Here is a 25,838-nt window from a genome sequence, read left to right as displayed (position 1 = left end):
TTTGTGTCATTGTCATTGAACAGTACTGTAATGAGGGAAGTGAATGACTGGGATGTTGTTTTGTCTCCCACTTCAGTAGACCCTCATATGAGCCCAAGCTTAGGCTAAGGGGAATACATGAAGAGCTGTGGCCAGTAAATCCATATTACCTTAAATTGAATCACAGTACCATTGTAAACAAAGCAACGATACTGATGAATTGTTACTTGAAAGTCAACATTTTGCCAGTCTATTGAAAGCATGAAGTCACCCTCTCTGATGGAACTAATATTGAACATGGTGTTTCCGTCTTGAACCGAGTCTATAACACACTTGTTGAATGGGTAGAGATTGATTAGTGGTCTCCAGCCCCTCCAACACTTTCTCTATGGCTAGCAGTTTCTTTATATATTATACCATTTGTGTCTACAAAAATTTAAAATTTCCATTTTTGCAGAGCTCTTACTATTTTCTTCATTCTACTAAATGGGATTGAGCACCTGCTCAGACCCCATTTGTTACATCCAATATATAGAATAGTATTGCATTTACCTCTATGACCTGCCCTCAGCATCACACAGAATGGCTGATTCCATTTTCATATATTAGTTACCAGGGCTTCCCTTTCTGCACTCATATAGCTTCCTTCATTTTTGCTGCTATTTCCATTGTATATCTACTTTCATGGCAGAGTACCATCATCTGGTTTTGTAATGCCCACATGTATGAATCTTCCCAAGATTCATTATTACAGAATTTCTTCCTTTTTTATAGTGTATCTTTAATTTTCATATGATAGATCTCTCTGGCACAAATGAAAATTAGTAATTATTAGTTTTCAAAATTTCTCATTCTTTTTATCACCACCTTCTTCCATATTTTTATGCTGTGTTCCTGCAGTCCTACTTATGAATACCTTTCATACTTTACCTTTTACTCTGTAACTATTAATGATACAGTGCAGTTATAAATTTCAGTTTTGAATTACCTTCTTTCTTTGCCTTTAATACATGAAAGTGCAGTGCAGATTTTTGTACACACCATTGTCTTTTTCAGGTTTAAAAATTGTGAGTACATTTTATAATTGAAATCTCATTTTGCAGGTGAGACATATGCAAGAGGGTGAATGGCTGACTTGGCTTGTTGTTCAGCATATCAGTGATGTAGTTATTTTACACATGGAGCCACCAATTCACATTCTGATCCAGTCCATTCATGCATCTCCAGCAGCCTCAGCGTTACTTATTCAAGCTATACATGCACGTTGTGATCATGTCCAGAAAGTAAGTGTAGTCAGAATGTCTTTGTAAATTATTATTTCCAATTCACATACATTTTTGACATACCAGTATTTCTGTTAATGAAATATGAGGCATTTTGTTATTGGAATAATGTTTTGAAATCATGGTGAATGTTCTTCATTGATTAGATTTTTGAGGATCACTAGTTATTGTACAGTCTAAAAAACATCTCCAGTTGTAATTGTCCAATATTATATATTTTGGAATTCTGGATTAGTAAGGGCTTATTTACATTAGTAGGATAATACTGTTTAATGACCTCTGTATATAATGTTTTAATTGCTGATATATTATTTCATTTCAGGCTGAATATGGGGGCCATATAATATCATTAGTCTCAGGTGTCCACATTTCACAGTCTGGGGCTCTAATCACCTTCTTGGTAGAACGGCTCTTGGCTTCCTCATATTTAGTTGTAACTCGTGCTGCATGTGCTCTAGCTACTCGCCGTTTACAATTGTTGCTGGCCATGCCACCTGGTCAGGTGGCGCTCCAGCTACCATTAGAGGATATGTCAAAGGTCCTTAATTACATTAAGGAAAATAAACTGGAAAAAAGGTAATTCAAGTAGGGAAATTGTACAATGATATGCAATATTATGTAATTAATTTTGTTTGAACCCATTTCTAATCGCACATATACCAGAACCAAACATTCTAAGAATACAATTTTGAAAAGGTCTTACAAATAGTAATGCCTTGGCAAAATAGTTGTGCTCTGAGGCCATAGAATTGACTAGACAAAAGCTGATGTAGCTCTCCAGAATAATGATTTAATCAAAGGAAACATTGTTAAATTTGTGTTAATTACTTGCATGAAAGGGCAGAATTTGAAATATAAGTTCATGTTTTATGTTCAAATGTCCCTGGTATTACAATATCTTTTCTTTGAAGGTGATTTACCTGAGGTCAGTAAATAGTTGACATCATTGGAGACCGTATGTCTTTAATTAATTCAGTTGACATAATTGGAGACTGCATATCTTTTATATATATATATATATATATATATATATATATACATATATATTATTATATATATATATATATATATATATATATATATATATATATATATATATATATATATATATATATATATATATATATATATATATATATATATATATATATATATATATATATATATATATATATATATATATATATATATATATATATATATATATATATATATATATATATATATATATATATATATATATATATATATATATATATATATATATATATATATATATATATATATATATATATATATATATATTATATTATATATATATATATATATATATATATATATATACACATATAGTATCTAGGTAAATAGACAGGGTAGGGGCAAAGTGTTATTTTAATAATTATTCCCACAAATAAGAGGCCTTGCTGCTAAAAGGCCAGCTTTAACAGCTTCATATATTGAAAACGGGTATTCAGTTAGGCTGTACTAAGATATGATTGGAAATGCAAAATTTTGCTGGGAAGATGTAATGAGAAAATAAATGGAAATACTGAGTAAATACAGCATGATAGTTCAAATTATTGTTTTAATTAAAGCTTATAGAAATTATGCTATGGATGGAAAGACTGAGTGATATTGTCTTCTTTACAGTAAAACTAAATGACACTTCTTTTTTTAGGTATGGGCAGCTGCATGGCTTACTACAAAGGTTGATGGGACAAGTTCATGGAGTTACTGTCCCGCAAGGAAATGAAACTTCTCAGCCAAGCTTATCCCACACGTCTGTCACTACGTCAACACGTTTAGATCTGAACTGGTACCTGGCTCTTGTAAGAAATAGGTAAGTTTTAAATTTAAATGTTTTGATCTTAAAATATTTTGATTGGAACATACCAGTGTTATTGATGATTTTGTGGAATTGAGTTTGGGATTTTTTTTTTTTTTTTTTTTTTGTTTTTTTTTTAGTACAGTGGTACCTCGAGATACGAAATAATCCGTTCCGAGGCGGCCTTTGTATCATGAGCTTTTCATATCTTGGGCCACATTTTACATGTAAAATGGCTAATCTGTTCCAAGCCCTCCAAAAACACCCCAGTGAATTTCATAATAAAGCTAAATTGACCTATAAACAATGAAATACTACAACAATTTAGACCATTCAATACCTAACTTAATACGTACTGCTAATATACCTGTAAATAAAGTGTTAGTGTACATGGTATACAAGAAATACTGTACCTACATACGTACGTATGTTGTAAAATGTGGAAGCTTACCTTTCGAGTGAGGCTATCTCCGAAAGTGGCGACAGAGGAGGAGGACAAACGGCAGATACGTACGTACACTTAACTTTACGAAACACAAAAAAATGTAAGGAAAACATAAACTGAACTTTATGAAACACATTAACAAAACTGTAACACTTAACTTTACAAAAAACTTAAAATAAGAAAAAAAAATTTTTTTTTTGTCTTTTTGATTTTTACATTTTTTTTTTTACTTTTTTATACTTTACGTTTTTTTTTTAACTTCACCACAGTCAACTTTCTGTTTTTTAGTTTCACTTGGTTCTTCCTTTTTGGTTACTACTCCTACTAAAGGCCTTTTTAAGAAATAACTATCCAAGGAAGATTGCTTCTGCCTACTTTTGACAATGTTCCTGAAACGACTCAGGCAAACGTCATCGAATTGTGCAAGCATACGACCTGTGTAAGCCTTTTCGGGCGTCTCTTTTCTACGGATGATTGCACCTTATGAAAAGCAGCTAGAGCATCCTTAATTTCTGCTGTTGTCATAGAGTCGTCTTCCTCCTCCTTGCCGCTGCTAGAGAACTCATCTTGAACGATGTTATGTTGCAAGGCCTCCAACTCCTTCAGGTCATCCGTCGTAAGCTCCTCTTGGTGCTCCTCGAGAAGGTCATTGATGTTGTCCTCGTTGACGACCAGTCACATGGACTTGCCGAGTGCAACGATCTCGTCAAGATCTGGTTGCGAAACAGTTTTAGGATCGTCAACTGTTTCTGAATCTGCAGCACCAGCTTCGCCCACCCACGTCGAATCCCTCGAAGTCTCGGGTGGATACAGCATTAGGCCAGTTTCCTCCACAAGGAATTCAAGGTTTGCCTCGAAACCTCCTGCCAAGCTTGGTCGATGAGTCGGATGCATATTACGATATCGAAATGCTCTTTCCAAAATTCATGCAAGGTGAGGTTTGTGGTATCGGTGATATCGAAACATCTCTTGAAAAGATGTTTCGTATACAGCTTCTTGAAGTTCGATATCACTTGCTGGTCCATGGGCTGGCGGAGAGGGGTGGTGTTAGACGGAAGATCAAGAACCTCGATGAAGGAATACTCCGCTAGGATATCTTCCTCGAGGCTAGGAGGGTGAGCAGGGGCATAGTCCAAAACCAGCAGGCATTTCAGAGGGAGGCGCTTCTCTTCCAAGAATTTCTTCACTGTCAGGCCGAAACACAGATTTACCCACTCGGTGAACAAAAGCCTCGTTACTCAGGCTTTCACATTAGCCCTCCACATCACTGGAAGGTTCTCCTTAAGCATTTTGTGGGCCTTGAAGGCTCGAGGAGTCTCGGAATGATAGACAAGTAAGGGCTTCACCTTGCAATCCCCACTGGCGTTGGAACAAAGTGCGAGCATAAGCCTGTCTTTCATAGGCTTATGCCCGGGTAGCTTCTCTTCCTGCGTGATGTACGTCCGACGAGGCATTTTTTTCCAAAAAAGATCAGTCTCATCACAGTTGAAGACTTGCTGAGAACTGTAGCCTTCATTGATCATCATCTCGTCGAACGTCTTTTTAAAGGCTTAGGCCGCTTTCGTGTCCGAGCTGGCCACCTCCCCATGCCGTACCACCGAATGGATGCCAGTCCGTTTACGGAATTTCTCAAACCACCCATGCGAAGCCTTGAAGTCTGGGGTTGGCGTTGATGTCCCTTCTCCTCCGTCGTCTTCGGCCTGGATCAAATCGCCGAAAATAGCGCTGGCCTTGTAGCAGATTACCGTCTCCGTTATTGTATCGCCAGCGATTTCTTTGTCTTTTATCCAGACAAGAAGAAGCCTTTCCATTTCATCGTGCATGTGGGTCCTCTTGCTGGACAAAATAGTGATGCCCTTGGAAGGTGTAGCTGCTTTGATGACATCCTTCTGCTTAAGGATGGTGCCTATTGTCGACAGATTTCGGCCGTATTCCTTGGCGATCACACTCAATCGCATACCAGCTTCATACTTTTTAATTATCTCCATCTTCGTCTCCAAAGAAAGCATCCTCTTCTTTCCGTGAATTTCAACTTTCTTGGGACCCATGACTACATATATGTTGTACGTAATTATGTTATGTAGTACGTATACGTATGTAGTAAAGTTCTCACACAACACGATAAAGTATACTACAACGAAATCACTAGCGAATTTACGTTAATAAACGAAATCGTTAGAACGAACGAATACCACGTGCGTACGATACAGATGACGCCGTGCAGTGGCCGAAGAAGCACGCCGCTATGTAGATGCATCGCTGAATAATACAAGACTTGAACCTGTCACATTGCCAAAACCACTTGACTTGAAGCATCTTGGTATTGAAAGCTGCTCCAATAAATAAAGACCTTGTATCCAATGTTGCCACCTTTCAGCTGGCTCATCTGGAATCCTCTCATCCCAGTCCAGACTCAACTTGACACAATTCTTGTAACAGTTTCTTGGCTGGTAAGATGATTGGAGAGAGCAGCCCAAGGGGATCATATAATGATGAGATAGTTGATAACAATCCTCTTCTGGTGAATGGATTATCCTTGAGCTCAATTGAGAACTTGAATGAGTCTTCTTTAAGGTCCCATAACATTCCTAAGGCTCTTGTCATTAAACTCTCCATGTCAAGATTAAACTTGTCACTTTCAACCGAACAATCTTCAGCAGGCAAAACTTTAAGGACATCAATTGAATTGCTGACAAATTTAGTTAACCTAAATCCTCCTTCACCAGTTGCAGATACCAAATCCTTCACCAACTTCACTGCTGTAGGAACATCAGCACATGGCTTCAAACAGTTGTCAACATAGAAATTGTGCCTTATGGTGCTGCCAACAGTTGAATCATACTTCTCATCTGCTTTTGTCCTGCTTGTGGCCTTGCAATGCAGTATTTGCAATACTCGGTGATGAGATTGCTCCGAAAATGAGAACAGCCATTCGGAATTCTTCAAGAGGTCGATTGATGTCACCATTAGGCCACCACAAGAATCTAACATAGTCCTGATTCTCAGGTGGAATCGTTTTTTTTTGAAAAGAACATAGCTTCAATATCTCCAATGAATGCATAAACCTCCTGCCGGAATCTAATGAGTACTCCTGTCAATGAATTGGTGAGGTTTGGACCCTGTAGCAGAACATCATTTAATGACACACCTTCAAACTTGGCACTACAGTCAAAAACTATCCTAATCTTCCCTTTCGTGGGATGAAAAACTGCGTGATGAGGAAGATACCAAAAAGGAATCTTATTGACCTCATCATCTGGGATCTTGTAAGCATAGCCTTTTTCAAACAACTTGTCCATGAATGCTGTGTACTGCTGTCTGTAATCTTCACTATTCTTCATCTTCCTCCTTTGCCACTTAGCTCTGCTAACAGCCTGCTTCTTATTGTTAGGAAGATTCACATTGAGATCTCTGAAAGGCATGGGTAGCTGAAAGTGACCATCTCTAAATTCAATGTCATCCTGGCACCTTTTCACAAATCTTATGTCCTCAAAAGATAAGCCACGCTCATCAGGAAACTGACCCAACCGATCCCTTTCTGAAAAATCTACTCAAGGTACTTCCTAATACTTTCAACAGTAATACAGTCAGTAACATGTTGAACATCAGATACAATAACCTGTGACATGAAACCCCATTTTGAACTAACCTTAACATGTACAGGCCCATTAACTGTCCATCCATGCAAATATCTTACTGCAAAGGGGCCATAACCTGAAGTGGGTACAACCTCTAAAGGTTGTAAAGCTGTTGGACAGTTACTACCTATCAAAATTCCTATGTCTAACTCTGGCTGATACACTGGAATCCTATTAATAACACTTGATAAATGAGGCCAATCCTTTAACATTTCATACCTTGGAATTTGATCATGATTAACAGGAATATCCTTTTGTGTGAGTACCTTTGGCAATACAACATCATTATTACCATGTATATCAGCAACAACAAGACCATTTACAATAAAGGTTTTAACCGTATCAGTCCCATGCATTGTCTGCAACTTGATAGCTCTTTCAATACCTTTACAGTTTAATTGATCCTTGATACTATCTTTAATGAAACAACCTGCACTGCCCGTATCATAAAAGGCATAAGTTTGTACTACATTGTCACTACCCTTTACACGTAATTGCACAGGCAAGAATGATTGCAACACTGTATCCGAAATTGTACATGCAGAAGACCTCACATTACTTAGACTTTAAGTATTACCTTGACCTGGAGTGCGACCTTCACCTTGAGTAACATCTTGACCCTTAGCACAACCTTGACCTGTACTTTCAAACTGTGCACTATCTTGTGACACAATTGCACTGTTGCTGTCAAGCATCCTAAAGTTCTCAATGTGCAGAGTGGTAAGATGCCTTTTATTACATGTCTTGCACTGCCATCGATTGAGACACTTTTTTGAAGTGTGGTTATTGCCCAAACAACTGAAGCAAAGACGGTTGTCTTTAACAAATTCTCGTCTTTCATCCACACTCCTGTGCAGAAATTGAAGGCACTCCTCAATGTCATGATGACCACTACAGAGTTGGCATTTCCTAGTATACTGGTTGGCAGAATTTGATGGTTGCACTGTAACTGCAAACGATTTTTGCTTGGTCTGACTTGAGCCATGATTTGCCTTTGCCTTTAAAAAACACACACTTTACCCAAAGCTTCCCTGCTGAATACAGGATCCATTGCTGCCTCTGCTGCATTCTGCACAAATTCCACTAATGTGGTGAAACACACACAAACACCTTGCTTCCCGAGCTTTATCACACGATCCAACCACTTATTTTGGATATACACTGGCAGCTTTGAAATCACCCTCTGAAGGTTTGGCGAATCATTTAAAACCTGCATGTTTGACACTGCATGGTATGATTACATTTCACAAGATACAAAGCATATTCCTGCAAAGATTCACTGTTATCACCTCTCACTTGTGGCCACTTGGTTAGCTTGTCTATGTATGCCATGGAAACCTTGTATGGATCTCCATACACTTTGTCCAGAAGTCTTTTTGCTTCAATGTATCCTTCAGATGCATTCATAAACATGCACCCAGCTATGAGTGACTTAGGCTTTCCTTCTAGATGCTGATTTAAGAAATACAGCCTGTTGGAGTCTGATGTGGTGTGTGGCACGATGCGGTCATTAAATGCCAACATGAATGATGCATATTCAAGAAGATCACCACAAAACTTGGTCACTTCAGCATGAGGCAGCATCATAGCCGCTGCTAACTGTTGCTGACTTTGGTAGAATGACTCTGGGGCAGGTGCCATGGGTAGAAAAGGCACAGTGACATTGGGTTTATTTTGATGCAGATTGTGACTGGGAACAAATGCTGGTGTTTCAGGGTTTGAAACTTTGTCGATGGAATAACTTCTTCCTTGAACACCTTCTCCCTTGCCCTTGCTGCTTCAATTTCACCATCCAACTTTAACAAATCTTCCTTGGCTTTTAATTCTGTCTGTTTCTCAAGCAGTGCCCTCTGTGCAAGCAAACCAGCCAACTTTGCCTTCTCCTGTATGAGAGTTGACTTTACACTTGATGCCGTGCTTTTAACTGACCTCCTGGATTTATGTGACCTGCTCTGCGGTGAAGATCCATCCATATAATCCTGCAAATTTGCTTCTGTTGCAGGAGGAGGAGGAGGAGGAGGAGGAGGAGGAGGAGGAGGAGGAGGAGGAGGAGGAGGATGGAGGAGAGGAGGTAGGAGGAGGAGGAGGCCTTACATCTTGTTCGGGTTGCCCCAGGTCCCTCAGTGTGAGGCACCTCTAATGTCTACCAGAGAGTTGCTAGTACATCTTCCGGTATATTTTGCATCTTCCAATCTTGGATGGTCTGGGATGCAGTTTAGATATTTGTCGAGCTTATTCTTAAACACATCTACGCTCACTCCTGATATATTCCTCAGATGAGCTGGCAACGCATTGAATAGACGCTGCATTATCGATGCTGGTGCGTAGTGGATTAATGTCCTGTGTGCTTTCCTTATTTTTCCTGGTATATTTTTGGGCACTATTAATCTACCTCTGCTTGCTCTTTCTGATATTTTTAGTTCCATGATATTTTCTGCTATTCCTTCTATCTGTTTCCATGCCTGAATTATCATGTAGCGTTCTCTTCCTCCTTTCCCAGACATATATAATTTTAAGAATTGTAGTCTTTCCCAGTAGTCTAGGTCCTTAACTTCTTCTATTCTAGCTGTAAAGGACCTTGTACACTCTCTATTTATTTGCAATATCCTTTTGATAGTGTGGGTACCATATCATATTGCAATATTCAAGTGGACTACGAACATATGTTTTATAAAGCATAATCATGTGTTCAGCTTTTCTTGTTTTGAAGTGCCGTAACAACATTCCCATTTTTGCTTTACATTTTGCCAACAGAGTTGCTATTTGATCATTGCATAACATGTTCCTATTCATCATCACACCAAGGTCTTTAACTGCTTCCTTATTTGTGATGGTCTCATTATTAGGTCCCTTATATGCATATAGCTTTCTTTCTCTGTCTCCATAATTTATTGATTCAAATTTATCAGGTTAAATACCATCCTATTTACCTCTGCCCAATCATATACTTTGTTAAGGTCTCTTTGTAGAGCGTTCCTATCTTCATCACAAGTAATTTCTCTACTTATTCTTGTGTCATCTGCGAAACTACTCACTACCGAATCCTTAACATTATTGTCTATGTCTTCAATCATAATAACAAACAGTATTGCAGCTAACACCGTACCTTGCGGCACACCGGATATTACCTTGGCTTCATCCGATTTCTCGTCGCTTTGCAATAACTATCTGTTTTCTGTTGTGTAAAAATTCTTTTAACCATCTTCCTACTTTATCCACGATATTGTGTTTTCTAATTTTCTTCGCTAATATATTAGGGTCTACTTTATCAAAAGCTTTTGCAAAGTCTAAATAAACCACTCTGTTTCATTTCCGCTTTTCATATTTTTGAATATGTTTTCACGGTGGACTAACAGTTGGGTTTGTGTACTTTTTCCGGGTACGAAACCATGTTGTCCTTTATTAAACAAATTATTTTTTATTAAATGTTTCATAATATTTTTCTTCATTACCCTTTCATACACTTTCATTATATGTGATGTTAGACTCACAGGCCTATAATTACTTGCCTCTAGTCTTGATCCACTTTTGAAGTAGGGGTAATATACGCTAATTTGTGCTCATCATATATCTTGCCTGTATCTACACTTTGTCTTAATAATATTGCAAGTGGCTTTGCGATAGAATGAACTACTTTCTTTAACAAAATAGCAGGAATTCCATCAGGCCCTGCAGCAGCTCCATTTTTAATTTCATTAATAGCCTGCACAATATCAGCTTCATTAATATCTATGTCAGCTAAATATTCACTATTTTCATCCCTTACTTCTATATCATTATCTTCATTATCTATTCTAGGGGTGAATTCTCTCTTATATCGTTCTGCCAGTATGTTGCAAATTTCCTTTTTTTCATTCGTTAATCTCCCTTCAATTCTCAGAGGGCCTATTTCTATTCTTCTTTTATTCATCTTCTTCGCATATGAGTATAATAGTTTGGGGGTTTTGCTTGATATTTAATAGGGTTTTTTCTTCCAAGTCCCGTTTTTCATTTTCTTTTGATTGTATAATCTTTTTTTTCTGCATTTTCTATCTTACTTTTTAGTTCTATAACTTTCCATGCATTTTTTTTCTTTTGCAAGACCTTTTTTCCACTTTCTGATTTTCTGGAACAAGATTCTTCTGTCTCTTGGTATGCATGAATGATGTTTACTTTTCTTCTTCGGTATATTTTTCCACTATTATCTCCAATATTTATATAATATCTCCGTATTTACCCTTATGTTCATCACTTACGAAAATGTTATCCCAATCTTTGTTTAATTCTTCATTAATTTTCTGACCATTTTATATTTTTACTGTAAGTTGTATTTTCCATATCCTTCCCACTTTTTCATTTCTTGCTTATCTCTATTTTTCACTTGCTTTGGAATGAACTGTTAATTCTATGACATTATGGTCTGAAATACTCGCATTATAAACTATTATTTCTTTAACATAATTCATCTCGTTCACAAATACTAGGTCTAAAGTATTTTCCTTTCTTGTTGGCAGGTGATTTATTTGTTGAATTGTATTCTAGTAGCATATCTAATAGCTTTTCAAATTGCCTCTTATCTTCTGCACTACTATTACTCTCTTTTTTATATGTATAAGTACAACCACAATCTCCTATTCGTTCTTTCCATTCTACGAAAGGAAAGTTGAAGTCACCAGATAGGAGAATAGTCCAGTCCTTGTGATTTCTACATATATCATCCAATTTTTCAATTATTAAGTCAAACTCTTTAGTATTAGGAGGTCTATATATTACTATGTTCATCAATTTTTCAGATTCAAATTCTACCGCTATTAGTTCACATTCTGAGTTTACTATATTTCTCATATATTTTTCCTTGTTTTTTGTCTTTCCCATATATTGCGGTTCCCCCTTGATTCCTATTTTTTCTATCTGATCTATAAGTTTGGAACCCTTTTATTTGATCATCATTCCCAGTCTCTTGGGAATACCAGGTTTCACTTATATTCATTATATCTATTTTCTTTTCATTTTGGGTTAGTTCTTCTAAGTACTCTATTTTTCTTTTTGAGTTACTCGTAACTAAACCCTGCGCATTCATCACTATGATGGTTTGCGTGTTTTCTCCTTCATTTATACTGATAGTAATAAGGATTTTCCCATGTCTCTTTCCTGTTCTGGTATGTTGTTCTTTTTTTTCATTTCCAGAAATTCTGACATTAAAAAATCCAACTTTTCCATAATATTTGATCTTCCTTCATCATAATTATTCATTTTGTGTCTGAATCTGCAATTTTCTCCGTCTTTCTGCAATATCCTCTTGCATAATAAATACAGTTATTATCTCTTGAGTAGAATTTCGGAGCTGATGCTTTGAAATTCTTTGCTGACACACCTCTGCATATCTCATTGGTGGTTTGCTTTTCTCTTTTACCTGATATTCTTGATTTCTCTCTTTATTTGTTTCTTTCTTATTTTGGATTTTATTACTTGGTTGGTTATTTATTTGATTATGATTCATGGCTACAGGGTGCATATATTTGCATTTTTTGTCGTGGAGGAGGAGGAGGAGGAGGAGAGAGGAGGAGGAGGAGGAGTAGGAGGAGAGGAGGAGGAGGAGGAGGAGGATCTTAGTTTTACCAGAACCACTGAGCTGATTAAACAGCTCTCCTAGGGCTGGCCCGAAGGATTAGATATTTTTACGTGGCTAGGAACCAATTGGTCACCTAGCAACGGGACCTACAGCTTATTGTGGGATCCGAACCACACTATATCGAGAAATGAACTTCTATCACCAGAAATAAATTTCTCTGATTCCGCGTTCGCCGAGCCGGGAATCGAACCTGAGACCACCGGATTGGCAGCCCAGCTCGAAAACCACTCGGCCAGCGAGGAACTAAAAATGAATAAGACATATAAAGCAAATATGTATATATAAAGTTCGTCAAAAAAACTTACATCTGTGTGCCCAAAAAATTGTTAATCCTTTGAATTACGAAAAAATATACAAACTATACTCCTTGAAGACCTTGCTTGAACTGACAAAGAGACTTCATAATTTTAGGAAGTGAGATGAAATCGTAATTTGTTTACACCTCTCAACTCTTTAACTACCACTTACAAAAGTAACGACATTGTTTTACCAACTAGATGGGTTTGTGTTTCTGCATTAACACTTGATATATACTGAACACTAAGAAGGCCATGAGATTCGGTTTGTAATATGTAAGGTATATTAATTTTGAAATTGTGTTATATAATTTCTCTGTTTTATGGGCATGTCCCAATCAAAATGTTCACTGCAAATTCATTTAATGGTTACAATGCCAGCCACCTTCTTGGTAGGTCAGTGATATCCATGGAATCCTGTAGTGTAATTCTGGAGGCATTCAGTTAAACAATGCTCTATGTGATGGGGCTTTTTGATTATCACTCCATTGTGTGACTGACAAGATGGTGTCTAAATCAAGAATATTGAGTTGAGGACCTCATTTTAGAATGTTGATTAAAAATGTGCTAAATAGTGTTTTTATTACAGATGTACTCATGGTGAAGGAGGTGGTTTAGAATGTAGCCAGTTGTTAAGTCAATTGGAATATTCTGAGATCATCAATGTCATGTCTGGAAAGTCTTTCAACACTGCACTCCTTACTTACACCCTAAGGCTAGGACTGTCCACGACTTTGCAGGTATTTTCATGCGGGGCCTTATTGAACTGTTTTATCTAATAATATTACAAGATGAATGAGTGTATATTATCTCTTGAGGTTCAACTTTAATGGAAGTTACAAGAGTGAGCTTTATGTTTTAATTTATATTCTTAGTATCCACTGTACTTTAATTTTATTGTTTTGTGATGTGCTGCTGTCATGATTTGAAATTTATTTAATTTACAATTTCAGGCTAACAGAGACTGGGGTGAATGTAACAGTTCTGTTGAAACAGGTGATAGTGAAGAAGGAAGCAGTGGAAGTGGAACAGGTGAAGTACCATTGTACACAGCCAGCAAAGTCATTCTACTTCAGCATTTGGCCCGGTTGTCAGGTTCTCTACCGAGGCCTCATCATATTTTCACACCAGGTAGTTAGATTTTTTCCCCAGCCTGTTTTTATTAGACTTAGTACTGTCTCTTAATAATTTATATGACTGTACAAACCAATACCTCTGGCTAGCCTGTAATACCATTACATATATTGTTTTAGAATTAACTCAAGAATATAAGTATGAGGAAGAGAAACATTCTGTATTTATTGTTATTCATAATGTGCTCTTGCTCCCATTGAACAAACCAAAGCATTTAACTATGATTCAAGTACAGTCAGACTGGAAACTAGTTAAGGTGAATTAAGTAGTTGAAGATGATTGCATCTTAAATGAATAAAATGATAAAAACATTTGATAGAATACCATATCACCCATGTAGTATGGAAAAGCCTCACAATAGTGGAAGCAGTCTCATAAAAATGAAGCCAATATATTGTGCAATTTACTAGTATTTATGAAGTGATTTGTGTTAATTAAAACCGCAATTTTTATTGATATACTGAAAGTTTGTCACCAGGATACATGTTCTTCTGTAAATAAGGAATGGTCTACCCTCAAAATGTCAAAGTAACACACACTGGTAAGATAGTGGTGTGTGTTGTCTGTAGACACCGATGTTAAAAATCTTGAACAAGGGAACCCACTCACTCCAGGGCATTTCCTTTGTCTCTTCCGAGAACCCGAAGAAATTCCCGTTGATGAAGCAAATATCCATCTCACAATGTACACGCACCTAGCAGATCACACCCATACTGAGAACACCCAGAGAAAGAAAAAAAGTAAAAAGGGAAAATATGAATAGAATCGGGCAAACTAAACCGGCTTTAAAACAGATAGAAAGTAATCATGTCCTATCTTAAAGGCGGTAGGAAAGTAACTGTCGGGTCATGGGACGCCAAGGGCATTCTGGGTACTACATACCCTGTGACCTGTTATAGATGCCAATAGTCCCTGGATCTCACAAGTTTATTATTAATTGTACCAGTTTCCAGCTTGGCGGTAGTATTATCCTAATGTTAAGACCTCAGGTTTGTTAGTTTTGAAAAATACAAATTGGTTAAAAATTTGTCATATTTTATCAGTTTTTCAGTGTTGTGCAAAATTCTCCATGATCTCTCACATCTTATACAAACCTACAAGATCACACACACTGAGCATACCCAGAGAAAAGATAGAACAAAAAATTGGGCAAAAGCTAAAACTGGCTTTAAAGAGATAGAGAGTAATCATGTCCTCTCTAAAAGGTGGTAAGGAAGTAACTGATGCGCTCATGGCATGCCCAAGGTACTGTGGAAGCTCCCAAATACCCCGTGAGCAAGCATAGATGCCAATAGTTCCTGGATTACACAAGTTTTTTATTAATTTTACTGGATTTCCAGCTGGCGCTAGAAGATTAATCTAATGTTAAGACCTCAGGTTTGTTAGTTTTGAAAAATACAAATTGATTAGAAAATTTGTCATTTTAGGAACTTTCTAATACCTTAATGAAGAGCTCTCTCTTTATTTAAAGGAACATTGTTAAAGGGGGTGGTTGTTTTTAAGATGATGCTGTTTTGAATTACTTATGATATTTATATTCCACAGGTGGTGGGAACAAGTACAGTGAGCGAGTTTGCAAACTTCTTTCTGGAGATGATGGTATAGGCAATGTAGTTGACACTCTGGCTCCAGCAGTTGTTGAGTATCTCACAGCTATGTCTAGGTTACCGTGGGGTGGTCAAGTTCTGCCTGAAAGTTCTGAGCACATACTTCGTTTTTCTCTGTTAGCTATGGAGGTGAGTTGGTGCTGTTACTTTTTCATCAGAAATTTTGCCAAAATATCATATACATATTCATTAAAGAAAAATTCAGATTTTACAGTTCATTTTCATGAATTTTTAAGGACTGATTGTATCCAAAGTACTCCAGCTGAAAGAATGAGCAAAATGAATTTTCTGTATTTTCATTAGCTCTTGTCAAGGTTATGATGCAGAAATGTCCAAATTTGTCATTGGCATGCTTACTGAAGTTTTCTTTATTTTTTCTTTACCAGTACCTTCACTGGCAAGTCTGGTTAGGGAGTGTAAGCATAGATGTAGCAAGTTTATGCTTAAACTGTGTGGACTCTGTCTTACGCTGCAGCACTCTCTCAGGGCTCCTTGGTCTCTCTGACCGAGTATCATACGTATGCTCCATGATAGCTGCTCTCCATGCTTCTGCATCTTATTTAATCAAACCAAGGGCACTCCCAAGGTATTTATATTAGTATGGGGAGAATATGCATGCTTTGATTACTGCAGTTCCAACAAATACTTTCCAATTTTTTTTAAAATAGCTGCAAAAAAGAGAAGATTGAAATAACTGTAATTGTTTCAATGTGTTGAATGGAGACATTTATGAAAATATAGAAGAAAATATGTTTCAAGAAAGAAACCAGTCCTGGTCCTGGGTGTGTGTGTGGTAGAAACCTTGTAAATTATAATTGGGTGAAGGATTTTGGAAACAGGTGTATGAATTATGTTTTTTTCTATTTTTTTCTATAATTTGAGAAAAACCAATAGAATGACAGGAAAGGAGTTGCCAGAACAGACTGGATTTGTTTTATTGTTTTGAATGGGATCATCTATGGTAAGGTAGGAGAAAATGGGATACAATAAGGAAAACAGGTGTAAATTAAAGCTTGTTAAAGAATCAGGGAAACGCTGATGCAAAATTGTAATTATATGTTTTTAAGTACACGAGGAGAGAATCCAGTAGAATGATGAGGTATTTCAAAATTCCATAAATACATCTGTTAAATAGCTAAATATGACAATTGCATCATTGATTACTACTGTACAACTCACAAGAAATTGATAGCTGTGAGCAGTTGCTATACATTGATACTGAATCTTGAATTACAAACAAAAGGTTATTGATGAAAAAGTCTTTCTGTGTTTATCAGCAAAAGAAGAGTCTTCCAAGTTAGACAATTCAGGACAAGGACACTATAGAGTATTATATAGTACATATTTTTGGAAACTTGTTGTACATTACTAATTGTTTTTTTATATATATATTTTAAACACATACTATTATACTGGTATTTTTATACTCAAAACTCTGAACAATGAAGTACAGGCGGCCCTCGGTTAGTGGCAGGGGCTCTGTTCCTGGCCGCCGACGCTAAGTGATTTTCGACGCTAAGCGATTGCTGCACACCTTCTTTCGAAACTCTAGACCAGTCACAGGCGCCGTAATCCCACAATGGCGCAATAAGTAAAATTATATTTATGCAGTATATTATTATAGAATTTACTGTACAGTAGTTACTGGTACAGTACATTACTATAGCATTACAAATACTGTAAAGTGAAAAAGCCTAGCTTTAATTCTTTTGGGTGATTAGGGTATGTAAAGATATAATAAGGTTTATACAGTGTACAGGTAGCTGTAGCGTTCAAGTAACGATAATTTGTCTTACGATAGTCCAATTTTATGAGAGACCAAATTACAATAGTGTAACTTTATCTCATCTTCTAGTTACATAAGTTCAATAACAGCAAAAGAGAATTATGAAAGTATGGTTTTAACGTTATACTACTTGGATGAAAGTATGGTTTTAACGTTATACTTGTTGCGTGAATGTGTGACACCCATGAACAAACCGAACGAGATACGACTTTTTTAATTTTTTTTAGTTTTATTTTTTTCTAAGTACAACCGAATTGGATAACATCCATTTGACTTGTATTTCAATAATCGTACTACAGTACACTATTACCGTAGTTGTTATAAATGGCATTATGTAGAATAGAACTGAGATAACTTAACCCTTAAACGCCGACTGGACGTATTTTACGTCGACATTTTTTGTCTCTTGGGTGCCGACTGGACGTATTTTACGTCGACATACAAAAGTTTTTTTTAAAATTCGCGGAAAAATACTTTTAGGCCTACCAGCCGAAAACTCTTGAATCACACGCCTTGGGGGATCCTGGGAGTTCACGGATCAAGGTGTTGTTTTGTTTACAATCGTTACGCAGGCGCGCAAGCGCGAATTTCTTTCTTGCCGTACTAAAAAGTATCTGTGACACATCTCGGACATTATTTCGTCACTTTGACATAATTTTTGTACCATTTTAAATTAGCCGTTACATGGAGTATTATATATGGAAATGTGTGCATTTTTTATGTAGAATATAACAAAAAATTACTCATGATGTAGCTTGTTCCGATACGTAATACAAACCCTCGGTCCCTTTAACAATAGGAAGGTAACTAGCGGCAGCTGGGACGGTCGTAAGCTTCGAACAATGGGGAGAACGTAGTTAACTGCTTGTCCGATCGTGCGCGCGCCCGCGCGCCCGAGAGGTGAAGAATCACTTTTGCTTTCGGCCGCGGGTGTGAAGGACGTGTTCGTCATCGCTCTCTGCCCGCTTCATCGTCGTATGCTTTGTTTTATATTGTGTTTTCTACTAATGGTTGGTTTGACTTGAAAATGAAACTGTAAGTACACTGTTTTCATTTTCATTACTTAATATGAATCACATGGAGCTATCGCCGTAGAGACGGCGATTTCCGCTCTTTTCATGAATTGAACCCTTGAATTATGTCTCGGTGCCGAGGGCGGGCGCACTCGCGCCGAGTCATGTATTTTGGGCGAAAGTGTGTAATTGAAAGATGTAAGTACTCTTTTTCATTATATTTTTGCCCTGTGCGTTTGTTGCCGAGAGCTTGATTGCGCTCGGCAAGAGCCTCTTATTTTGTATGATAGAATGCAATGAAAGTGGATTCGCAATGCAGTTTTCTTTTCATTTTCATTTATTAATTGCATCAAATTTAATTTTGGATCAATTTCCGCTCTTACCCGGGAATTAATCCTTACGATTTTATTGCTGTGAAAGTGAAATAGCAAGTGCAGTATTGTTCATTTTTCATATATATTTATGATAGCATCATATTATTATGGATCAAGTTTCCGCTCTTACCGGGAATTGATTTTCCCTCTTTAAGTTTCTATGAAGTGATCGCAAGTGCAGTATTCTGTTTTTTCATTTTCATATTACTTTTCACTGCTGTGCGGGGGTAGGGGAAGTCGAAGGTCTGCCAGGAAGTCGTCGGAAAGCTCTCCCGCGACTCCCTTGGTATCCGATTCTTCGTCTTCTTTCCTCCTGCCACCCCCCCGCACTCAGCTTCCTCGTATTTTGTTTTTGGGGTCTTACCTTCCGTTCGGGGTGGGCATGTCTCCCCCCCCGTGCGTGAGGGAACCCCTCTTACTAATCTGTCTGTGCTACCGCAGGTGCTACAGCCGTGGGAGACGACCTTGGACAGGTATGGACCACTGCGGCTGCAGGGCGTGCCTAGCATCCACAATCTGCTGCAGAGTCTAGCGAGGTCTGGGGCGGTGACCTTGGAGTGGTCTCCACTACAACCTTCACGGAGCTTATGCTGCTTCCCCCCGCTGGTCTACACTCCCCTGCTGTGTCGGTGGGACGCCGTCTGCCGCTTCTAGGGCCGGTCGCCGCCGTACCGAGGAGGGGTATGCCGCCGCCGCCTGTGTTTTCTTCGTTGTTGCCTGCCCCAGACTTCCGCTGTTCCAGCAGCTCGCCCCCTCCCCTGGACCGGCCGCCAGTACCACGCTGGCTGCCGATGATTCTACGAGGCGATGGCTGGGCCTGCCGTACCTGTCGCTGATGTGGTTCCCGCTACTGGCTTGGCTGTCCCTTCTGTGTTTACCGCTACCGCTGTTCCTGCCGCTCCTGAGCTGGTTGCTGTTCCTGTCGCTCCTGGTTCCTGCGCCTGTCCATGCTGGTCCTGCCCATGGTGGTGTCTTCCCCAGTCCCAGGTCCTTCCGGACAGGTGCAGTCGGGCCGTGTTGCTTCGGCAATAGGCCCGACTCCGGCCTGGATGGAGGACCTGACGACTGTCCTTGCGTGAGCTGACGAAGAAGAGGAAGGTGTCATCTTCGTCTGTTGCTGCCTCTTCCCCTTCGACTTCTAAGGCCCATAAGCCGAAGAAGAAGAAGGCTGCCTCCCCCCCCACCCCCCCCTAGAAGTCTCCTTCGGGAGGGAACTTCTAAGGGCCCGTCCCACCTCGGTGGGACGGGGGGTCCTTCTGGCTGGTCCTCCTGCTCCTTCGGGAGCGGGGGCCCGTCTCCCCTTCCGTAAGGAAGAGATAGACGGGGACCAGAGGAGTATCGGTTAGCTCTGGTATCTTCCTCGCCTGGTGCTAGCGGCGATGCCGCTACGCCAGGTTCCGGCTCGGTCTCTCGTTCGCGGGAGATGACCCGAGTGTACGCTCTCCCTCGGGAGACCGTGCAGCCAAAGTTTCGGCGCCAGAGTTCGCTCGGCGCCAAGACCACGGCACGGAGCAGAAGGCTGGCCAGAACCGCTCAGGTTGACTCTCGCCAGGCCAGCGGCCGCTCTCGCAGCGACCAGCTGGTAACCGGGTTTTGTTATTCCCCTAAGAAGACTCCTTCGGGAACTTCGAAGGGCTCGTCACATTCCGGTGTGACGGGGGGGTTCTTCTGCTGGTCCTCCTGTTCCTTCGGGAACGGGGCCCGTCTCCCCTTCTGAGAAGAAGAAGAAGACGGGGACCAAGGGTGTGCTGGCTACCGCTGGTACACCCTCGCCTGGTCTTGGCAGCTCTGCTGCTAAGCCAGGTACCGGCTCGGTTTCTCGTCCGCGAGAAGTTCCGAGTGTACGATCTCCTTCGGGGTTGACCGTGCAGCCAAAGTTAAGACGCCTGATTTTCGCTCAGCGTCATGACCGAGGCACGGAGCAGAAGACTGTCGAGAGCCGCTCAGGTGACTCTCGCCAGGCCAGCGGCCGCTCTCGCAGCGAACCAGCCGGTACCTCTTTTGGGTGGACGTGACGGTCTCTGACCGGCCACGGTTTAAGGCTGGGAAGAGGTCCCCCAGGTTCCCTCGACCGACGGTACCAGCCTCGGCTGGTACCAGCGGTTTGACGTGCCGCGGAGGACGCTCACGGTCTCACGGCGAAAGCGAGCTCTGCAGGTCACCTGACCGCCGCTCCCACAGGGACCGGGCGAATACGGTGACCAGCAGTAGCTCGTCTGACGCACGGGACCGGGGTCGACGTGCTCAGTCGAGCCGCTCGCCACAGGTGAGCGGCACGGCCAGGCCTGCAGATCGATCCCCACCGCGGGTTGGTGATCGGCTGCAGCCCCCCACGTACGCTGGTCCTGCCAGCGAGCGGGGGGTGGGGGGGAGCGTCAGGTCTGTCTCTCCACTACCTTCAACTTCCTCGGGCTACACCGGGAAGAGCGAGGTAGCTAGGAGTGATCGTGAGAGGTGCGCCGCTCACGATCCCGTCACGACGCCGCACGTGCCACGTATGGTCTTAGGACCAACCAGGACGTACGCGCAAGTGATTGGAGGCGACCGTCAGGGGGAGAGGGGGTAGCGTCAGTTCTGTCTCTCCGATACCTTCAACTTCCTCGGCATACGCCAGGAAGAGCGAGGTATATAGGAGTGATCGTGAGAGATGCGCCGCTCACGACGCCGCACGTGCCAGGTTGGTCTTAGGACCAACCAGGACGTACGCGCAAGTGATTGGAGGCAACCGTCAGGGATCTGTTGCTGGTCCTTCTTCTGAAGGAGGAGGGTCCTGGGAGCTGCTCTTGTTGGAGGGACCTGGACGGTCCTACTCCTCAAGACGCTGTAACTTCCGAGATTCAGAGTAACTTTACCCAGGTTATTGGACTGATTCGTCAGCACAACGACCGGGGGGAAGGATCGCCGCTCCCACCAGCAGAGCCCATGTCTCTGCTCGAGTCGTTTTGGGGCCCGAGAGGGAACCCAAACCGACGGTGGGTATGCCGCGATCGGAGCTTGCCGATTCTGTCTTGAACCAGAGTCTCTCGTCTCCGGACAAGAAGGCTCTCTCAGTTCTGGCCGGTCGATCAAGCTACTTCCACCTCCTCTACTGCGACAGCGGCGTTCTACGTGTCCTTCGGACACCGTATTTAAATACTCCTTCGGTCCTCCTGAGAGGTTTCGACCTCGACGAGGACTGGAATGAGTCGGAGGACGGTATCGGCTCTCTCCTGTCAGGTGTCGATCAGCCCCACCCAGACGACGTTCACAGTGGCGGCAGACCCTTACCTACAGATGAGAGTTCGTAACCCTCCTCGGGGTAAAACGTTTTCTCCTGACGATACGTTTTCCCACGACTGAGAGGCCATCGCCGCAAGGCGATGGCTGCTCCTACTCTTCTCCAACTGCTAGTTCCACTGGGAAGGCGAGCGAGTATCCAATTCCTCCCCCATTCCCTCTCTCCTTACGGCTACGAGGGAAAGGGGAAGGATCCTACAGAGATTTCTCTGTAGGATCCCACGTTGGGGACTGCGCTACCAGGGGGGACCTTCGGTTCCTACCTGACGTAAGCCCGGTCGTTGAGGGGGATACTGCCCCATTCTCGATTTCTACGGGAATCGAGAGGACCTCCAGCCGATATCGTTTGACGAATTCGGTGGGGGTTTCGCAGACTGCTTAGTAATTCTACGGAATTTCTAGCGCATTCAGAGTGTTAGAGTTTCTTACGATCTCCAAACACTTAGGCGAGACCACGGTCCAAAGTGAGCGAGACGAGAATCCCCGATATGTTACACGATAATCGGGAACCTCGCCTATGCTCGAATTCCTGGAATTTCTAGCATTAGGAAGAAGACTGCTGCTGAAAGAAGACTATCTCACAGTAGGCGACCAACCTGGAATAGAGAAGAACGGACGGGAATATCCAGTTTGGCTGGAACTATCGTCGTTAGTATTCTGTTCACCATTGAAGCTTTCCTTCGAGGAAGACTTCTCCTTCACTCTCTTTAATAGAGAACGAAGGTGGTCGATCTCCAATCCTTATTTTGTTTTCTTGAAGGAAAGAATTTAGGATGGAGATCGTTGTTCAGAATCCTACAAATATACTACGTATATTAACCTCGCGACATGATTCTGCTAAGCAGTTGAATGGTCCGAGGGGTAGGCGCATATCCTGGTTATTCTACGGATTGCGACTTAGACGAAAAGTATTCTAATTGAACTGCAACCCGGTTTGCCTTGCAACCTCCAGGAGTTTCCAGTTTCAATTTTATATACTTATGGTGTTGTCACAACAACACCATTTAAGCTTTTATATTTACCGAAATTCGTTTCGCTTAAATATAATTGCTCGAGCATATCTTTTTATGCTCGTTGGTTCTAGCCGAACGCATTCCTTCGTGGAAAGGATTACTTGGCAACTCAGGATGACGAGTCAGCGACAGCTACTGCGTATTGAATTGCCCGAGGCATTTCAGTATCAGCTGCCGCTTTGATATAGACGGTTGTTTATGTCTTTCTCACCTGCTTTGATTGAATAACAACCGTATCTCTGCCCAACAATCACGGACTTAAGTCTCTGATTAACGGGGATTCTCGCATACCATGAATGACCATCTACTGCTGAGAGACGCTAGTATTCATCGTCTTCGGTATTGCGAGAATTTTAAACAGAGATATCTATTCGACTCTCATCTTTCTGTTTACCGCACGGTAAAAGAATTCTGTAATAGTCTCTTGCTGCATCGCTATCCCCGATAATGCGAATGATTTTTGCGGAATCTGAGTTTGTCCTCAAAATATCTTGTTTCGGAGGTGTACAATTGTTCATTGTTCACCCCGGATTAGCAGATGTATTGAAAGACATCGCCTACTCCCACACCTGCCAGCTCTACTTCCAAACGTTCAGCCCATGAGAAGCAGTTCTTCAAGCGGCCTCCCCTGTGTTTCATTACTGAAGAACGCCCCGCTTTCATTGCACAACGGACAGCAATGAAATGGCGGTTAGCGTTTTCAGTCATTTGTAAGCACAGGTTTAGAATCTTGAGATTCCTTCTCTCGATTCAGTTGGAAGACGTAGGTTGCATTCATTGCCTACCTTCGTCTTCAACGTCACATAGTGTTGTTTCTCCTTAAGCTGAGATTCAACGTCTATGAGATTTTCTTGCCATCAGGGACCTCGGTCTTTTGAAGGCAATTGACTTTCGCCTTTTGAGTTTATGCATTAAGAGAATCATCGCCGCGCCGTCCGGCATCGGTGACTAACAAATATTTTATTTGTTTGGTCTCTCAGCATAACTCTTAAAGGGCGAAGGTCACGTGACTTACCCGGATGCTTGGACAACTTTCCTCTATGATTCGAACAGTCAGTCGGCAGCTGTCAGAGCGCCCGAGTCAGTACGAACTATGCTGTGGACTTAGTTCGGTTGTTCCAGAGCAATCATTACTTCGTCTTAATAGCTTGTCAGTATGAGTACTGTACATAACCAAAGTCGAGAAGAGGGATAGGTCATACGACTATTCCCTTCTTTTCGTCTTAGGTAACTGCATGACTTCTCTTGAGAAGTCAAGCACAAAGGGATGGGGATTTGTGACGCTCGATTTCGTACCGATCTTCGTACGAAGACTCGGACCCTTCGGTAACTGACGATTGGTTCGAGTCCTTCACAATACCCTCCCTAATGGACGTCACCGTCTCCGATACGAAGGCTATGCTGCTTTGTCCTGTGAAGGTGCGACGGAGCTGTCTGAAGAAACTCGACACCCATGGATGAGTGCGGACGCCTCTTCATCATTCTCTCGCGTTCCGCAAGAACTTCTCCGTGGCGCAGGTAATGAAGGCAGGCGCCTGGTCCAACCGGACCGCAAAGCACCTCCTTCTACCTTCAGGATATTGCCCACAGTTCCTTGGATCTTTTTCCTTGGGAACCGTGGTGGTTGCTCAACACGTTGTGTAGTTACCCAGACCCTCGCAGGCTGAACAGCATCGAGTCCTGGTGTGACCGTAAGAATGGATGAGGAATGAGAGTGTGACTGGCTCCTCTTCCCATTCCCTCTTTTCTTCCCTCTACCTTTGGGTAGAGGGACACGGTCGTCACCCTGCTGTGGGTAAGGACGAGATGCAGGTGAGGGCTACTCAATAGAGCACCATCCTATTCCCTTTCAGTAGGGATAGGAGTAAATATCCACCCACTTCCTCCAACAAGGGGGGAGGAAGTGGATGCCAAATTGAGACAAACCCATCATTTTATGATTGTCTCTTGCAAACAGGAACAAGTTCTTGCTTGCTGGTACGAAGAGATACGCTGCCTCTCTCTTAGTACTTGGCCCAGAGGTCTGACCATTGATCCTGCGGTGCACACCCCGATCAATCGGACAGAGGTTTGGATCCCTCCCTTGCTCTTACGACCAGGGAGGCACTCCAGGTTGGACGAACACCAGTCTGTTCACCAAAAAGACTCAGATTCCTCCCACCAAGAAGTGAGTCTTCCTATTGTTAAAGGACCGAGGGTTTGTATTACGTATCGGAACAAATGACAATTTGTCGAAAATTGCATTTTTTCCTAACTATACAAACTGAGGTCCTTTACATATAGTCCCACCTCATGCCACCCCTCACTCTGCAACTTTTTGCATGGGCCTAAAGCAAAAGTGATTCTTCACCTCCTCCGGGCGCGCGGGCGCGCGCACGATCGACAAGCAGTTAACTACCGTTCTCCCCTTGTTCAAAGCTTACGACCGTCCCAGCTGCCGCTAGTTACCTTCCTATTGTTAAAGGACCTCAGGTTTGTATAGTTAGGAAAAATGCAATTTTCGACAAATTGTCATTTTTATCAGTTTTGAGATATTTTCATATAAATAACGATAAGTG

At 41.3% G+C, this 25,838-nt stretch overlaps 2 protein-coding genes across 2 annotated transcripts in view; both read left to right on the top strand.

The window, feature by feature from the left end:
- The window catches only part of LOC135208351 (uncharacterized), a 14,737-nt gene extending 13,674 nt beyond the window's left edge, over positions 1-1,063 (top strand). Inside the window, exon 7 of the mRNA XM_064240454.1 lies at positions 1,036-1,063. Within this exon, the coding sequence (XP_064096524.1) occupies positions 1,036-1,063 (28 nt within the window). The remainder of the gene's footprint in view (positions 1-1,035) is intronic.
- Positions 1,064-1,082: 19 nt separating this feature from the next.
- Positions 1,083-25,838, top strand: part of LOC135208790 (huntingtin-like) — a gene marked incomplete at its 5' end in the record, with an annotated part of 92,131 nt that continues 67,375 nt past the window's right edge. Inside the window, 7 exon segments of the mRNA XM_064241313.1 lie at positions 1,083-1,262; positions 1,585-1,838; positions 2,941-3,102; positions 13,667-13,817; positions 14,031-14,208; positions 15,757-15,947; positions 16,205-16,404. Of these exon segments, the coding sequence (XP_064097383.1) occupies positions 1,083-1,262; positions 1,585-1,838; positions 2,941-3,102; positions 13,667-13,817; positions 14,031-14,208; positions 15,757-15,947; positions 16,205-16,404 (1,316 nt within the window).

Source organism: Macrobrachium nipponense, chromosome 35 (assembly GCF_015104395.2).
Source record: "Macrobrachium nipponense isolate FS-2020 chromosome 35, ASM1510439v2, whole genome shotgun sequence".
NCBI lineage: Eukaryota > Metazoa > Arthropoda > Malacostraca > Decapoda > Palaemonidae > Macrobrachium > Macrobrachium nipponense.
Note: the sequence above shows the minus strand (reverse complement) of the source record. Positions and strands in the feature narration are given on the sequence as shown.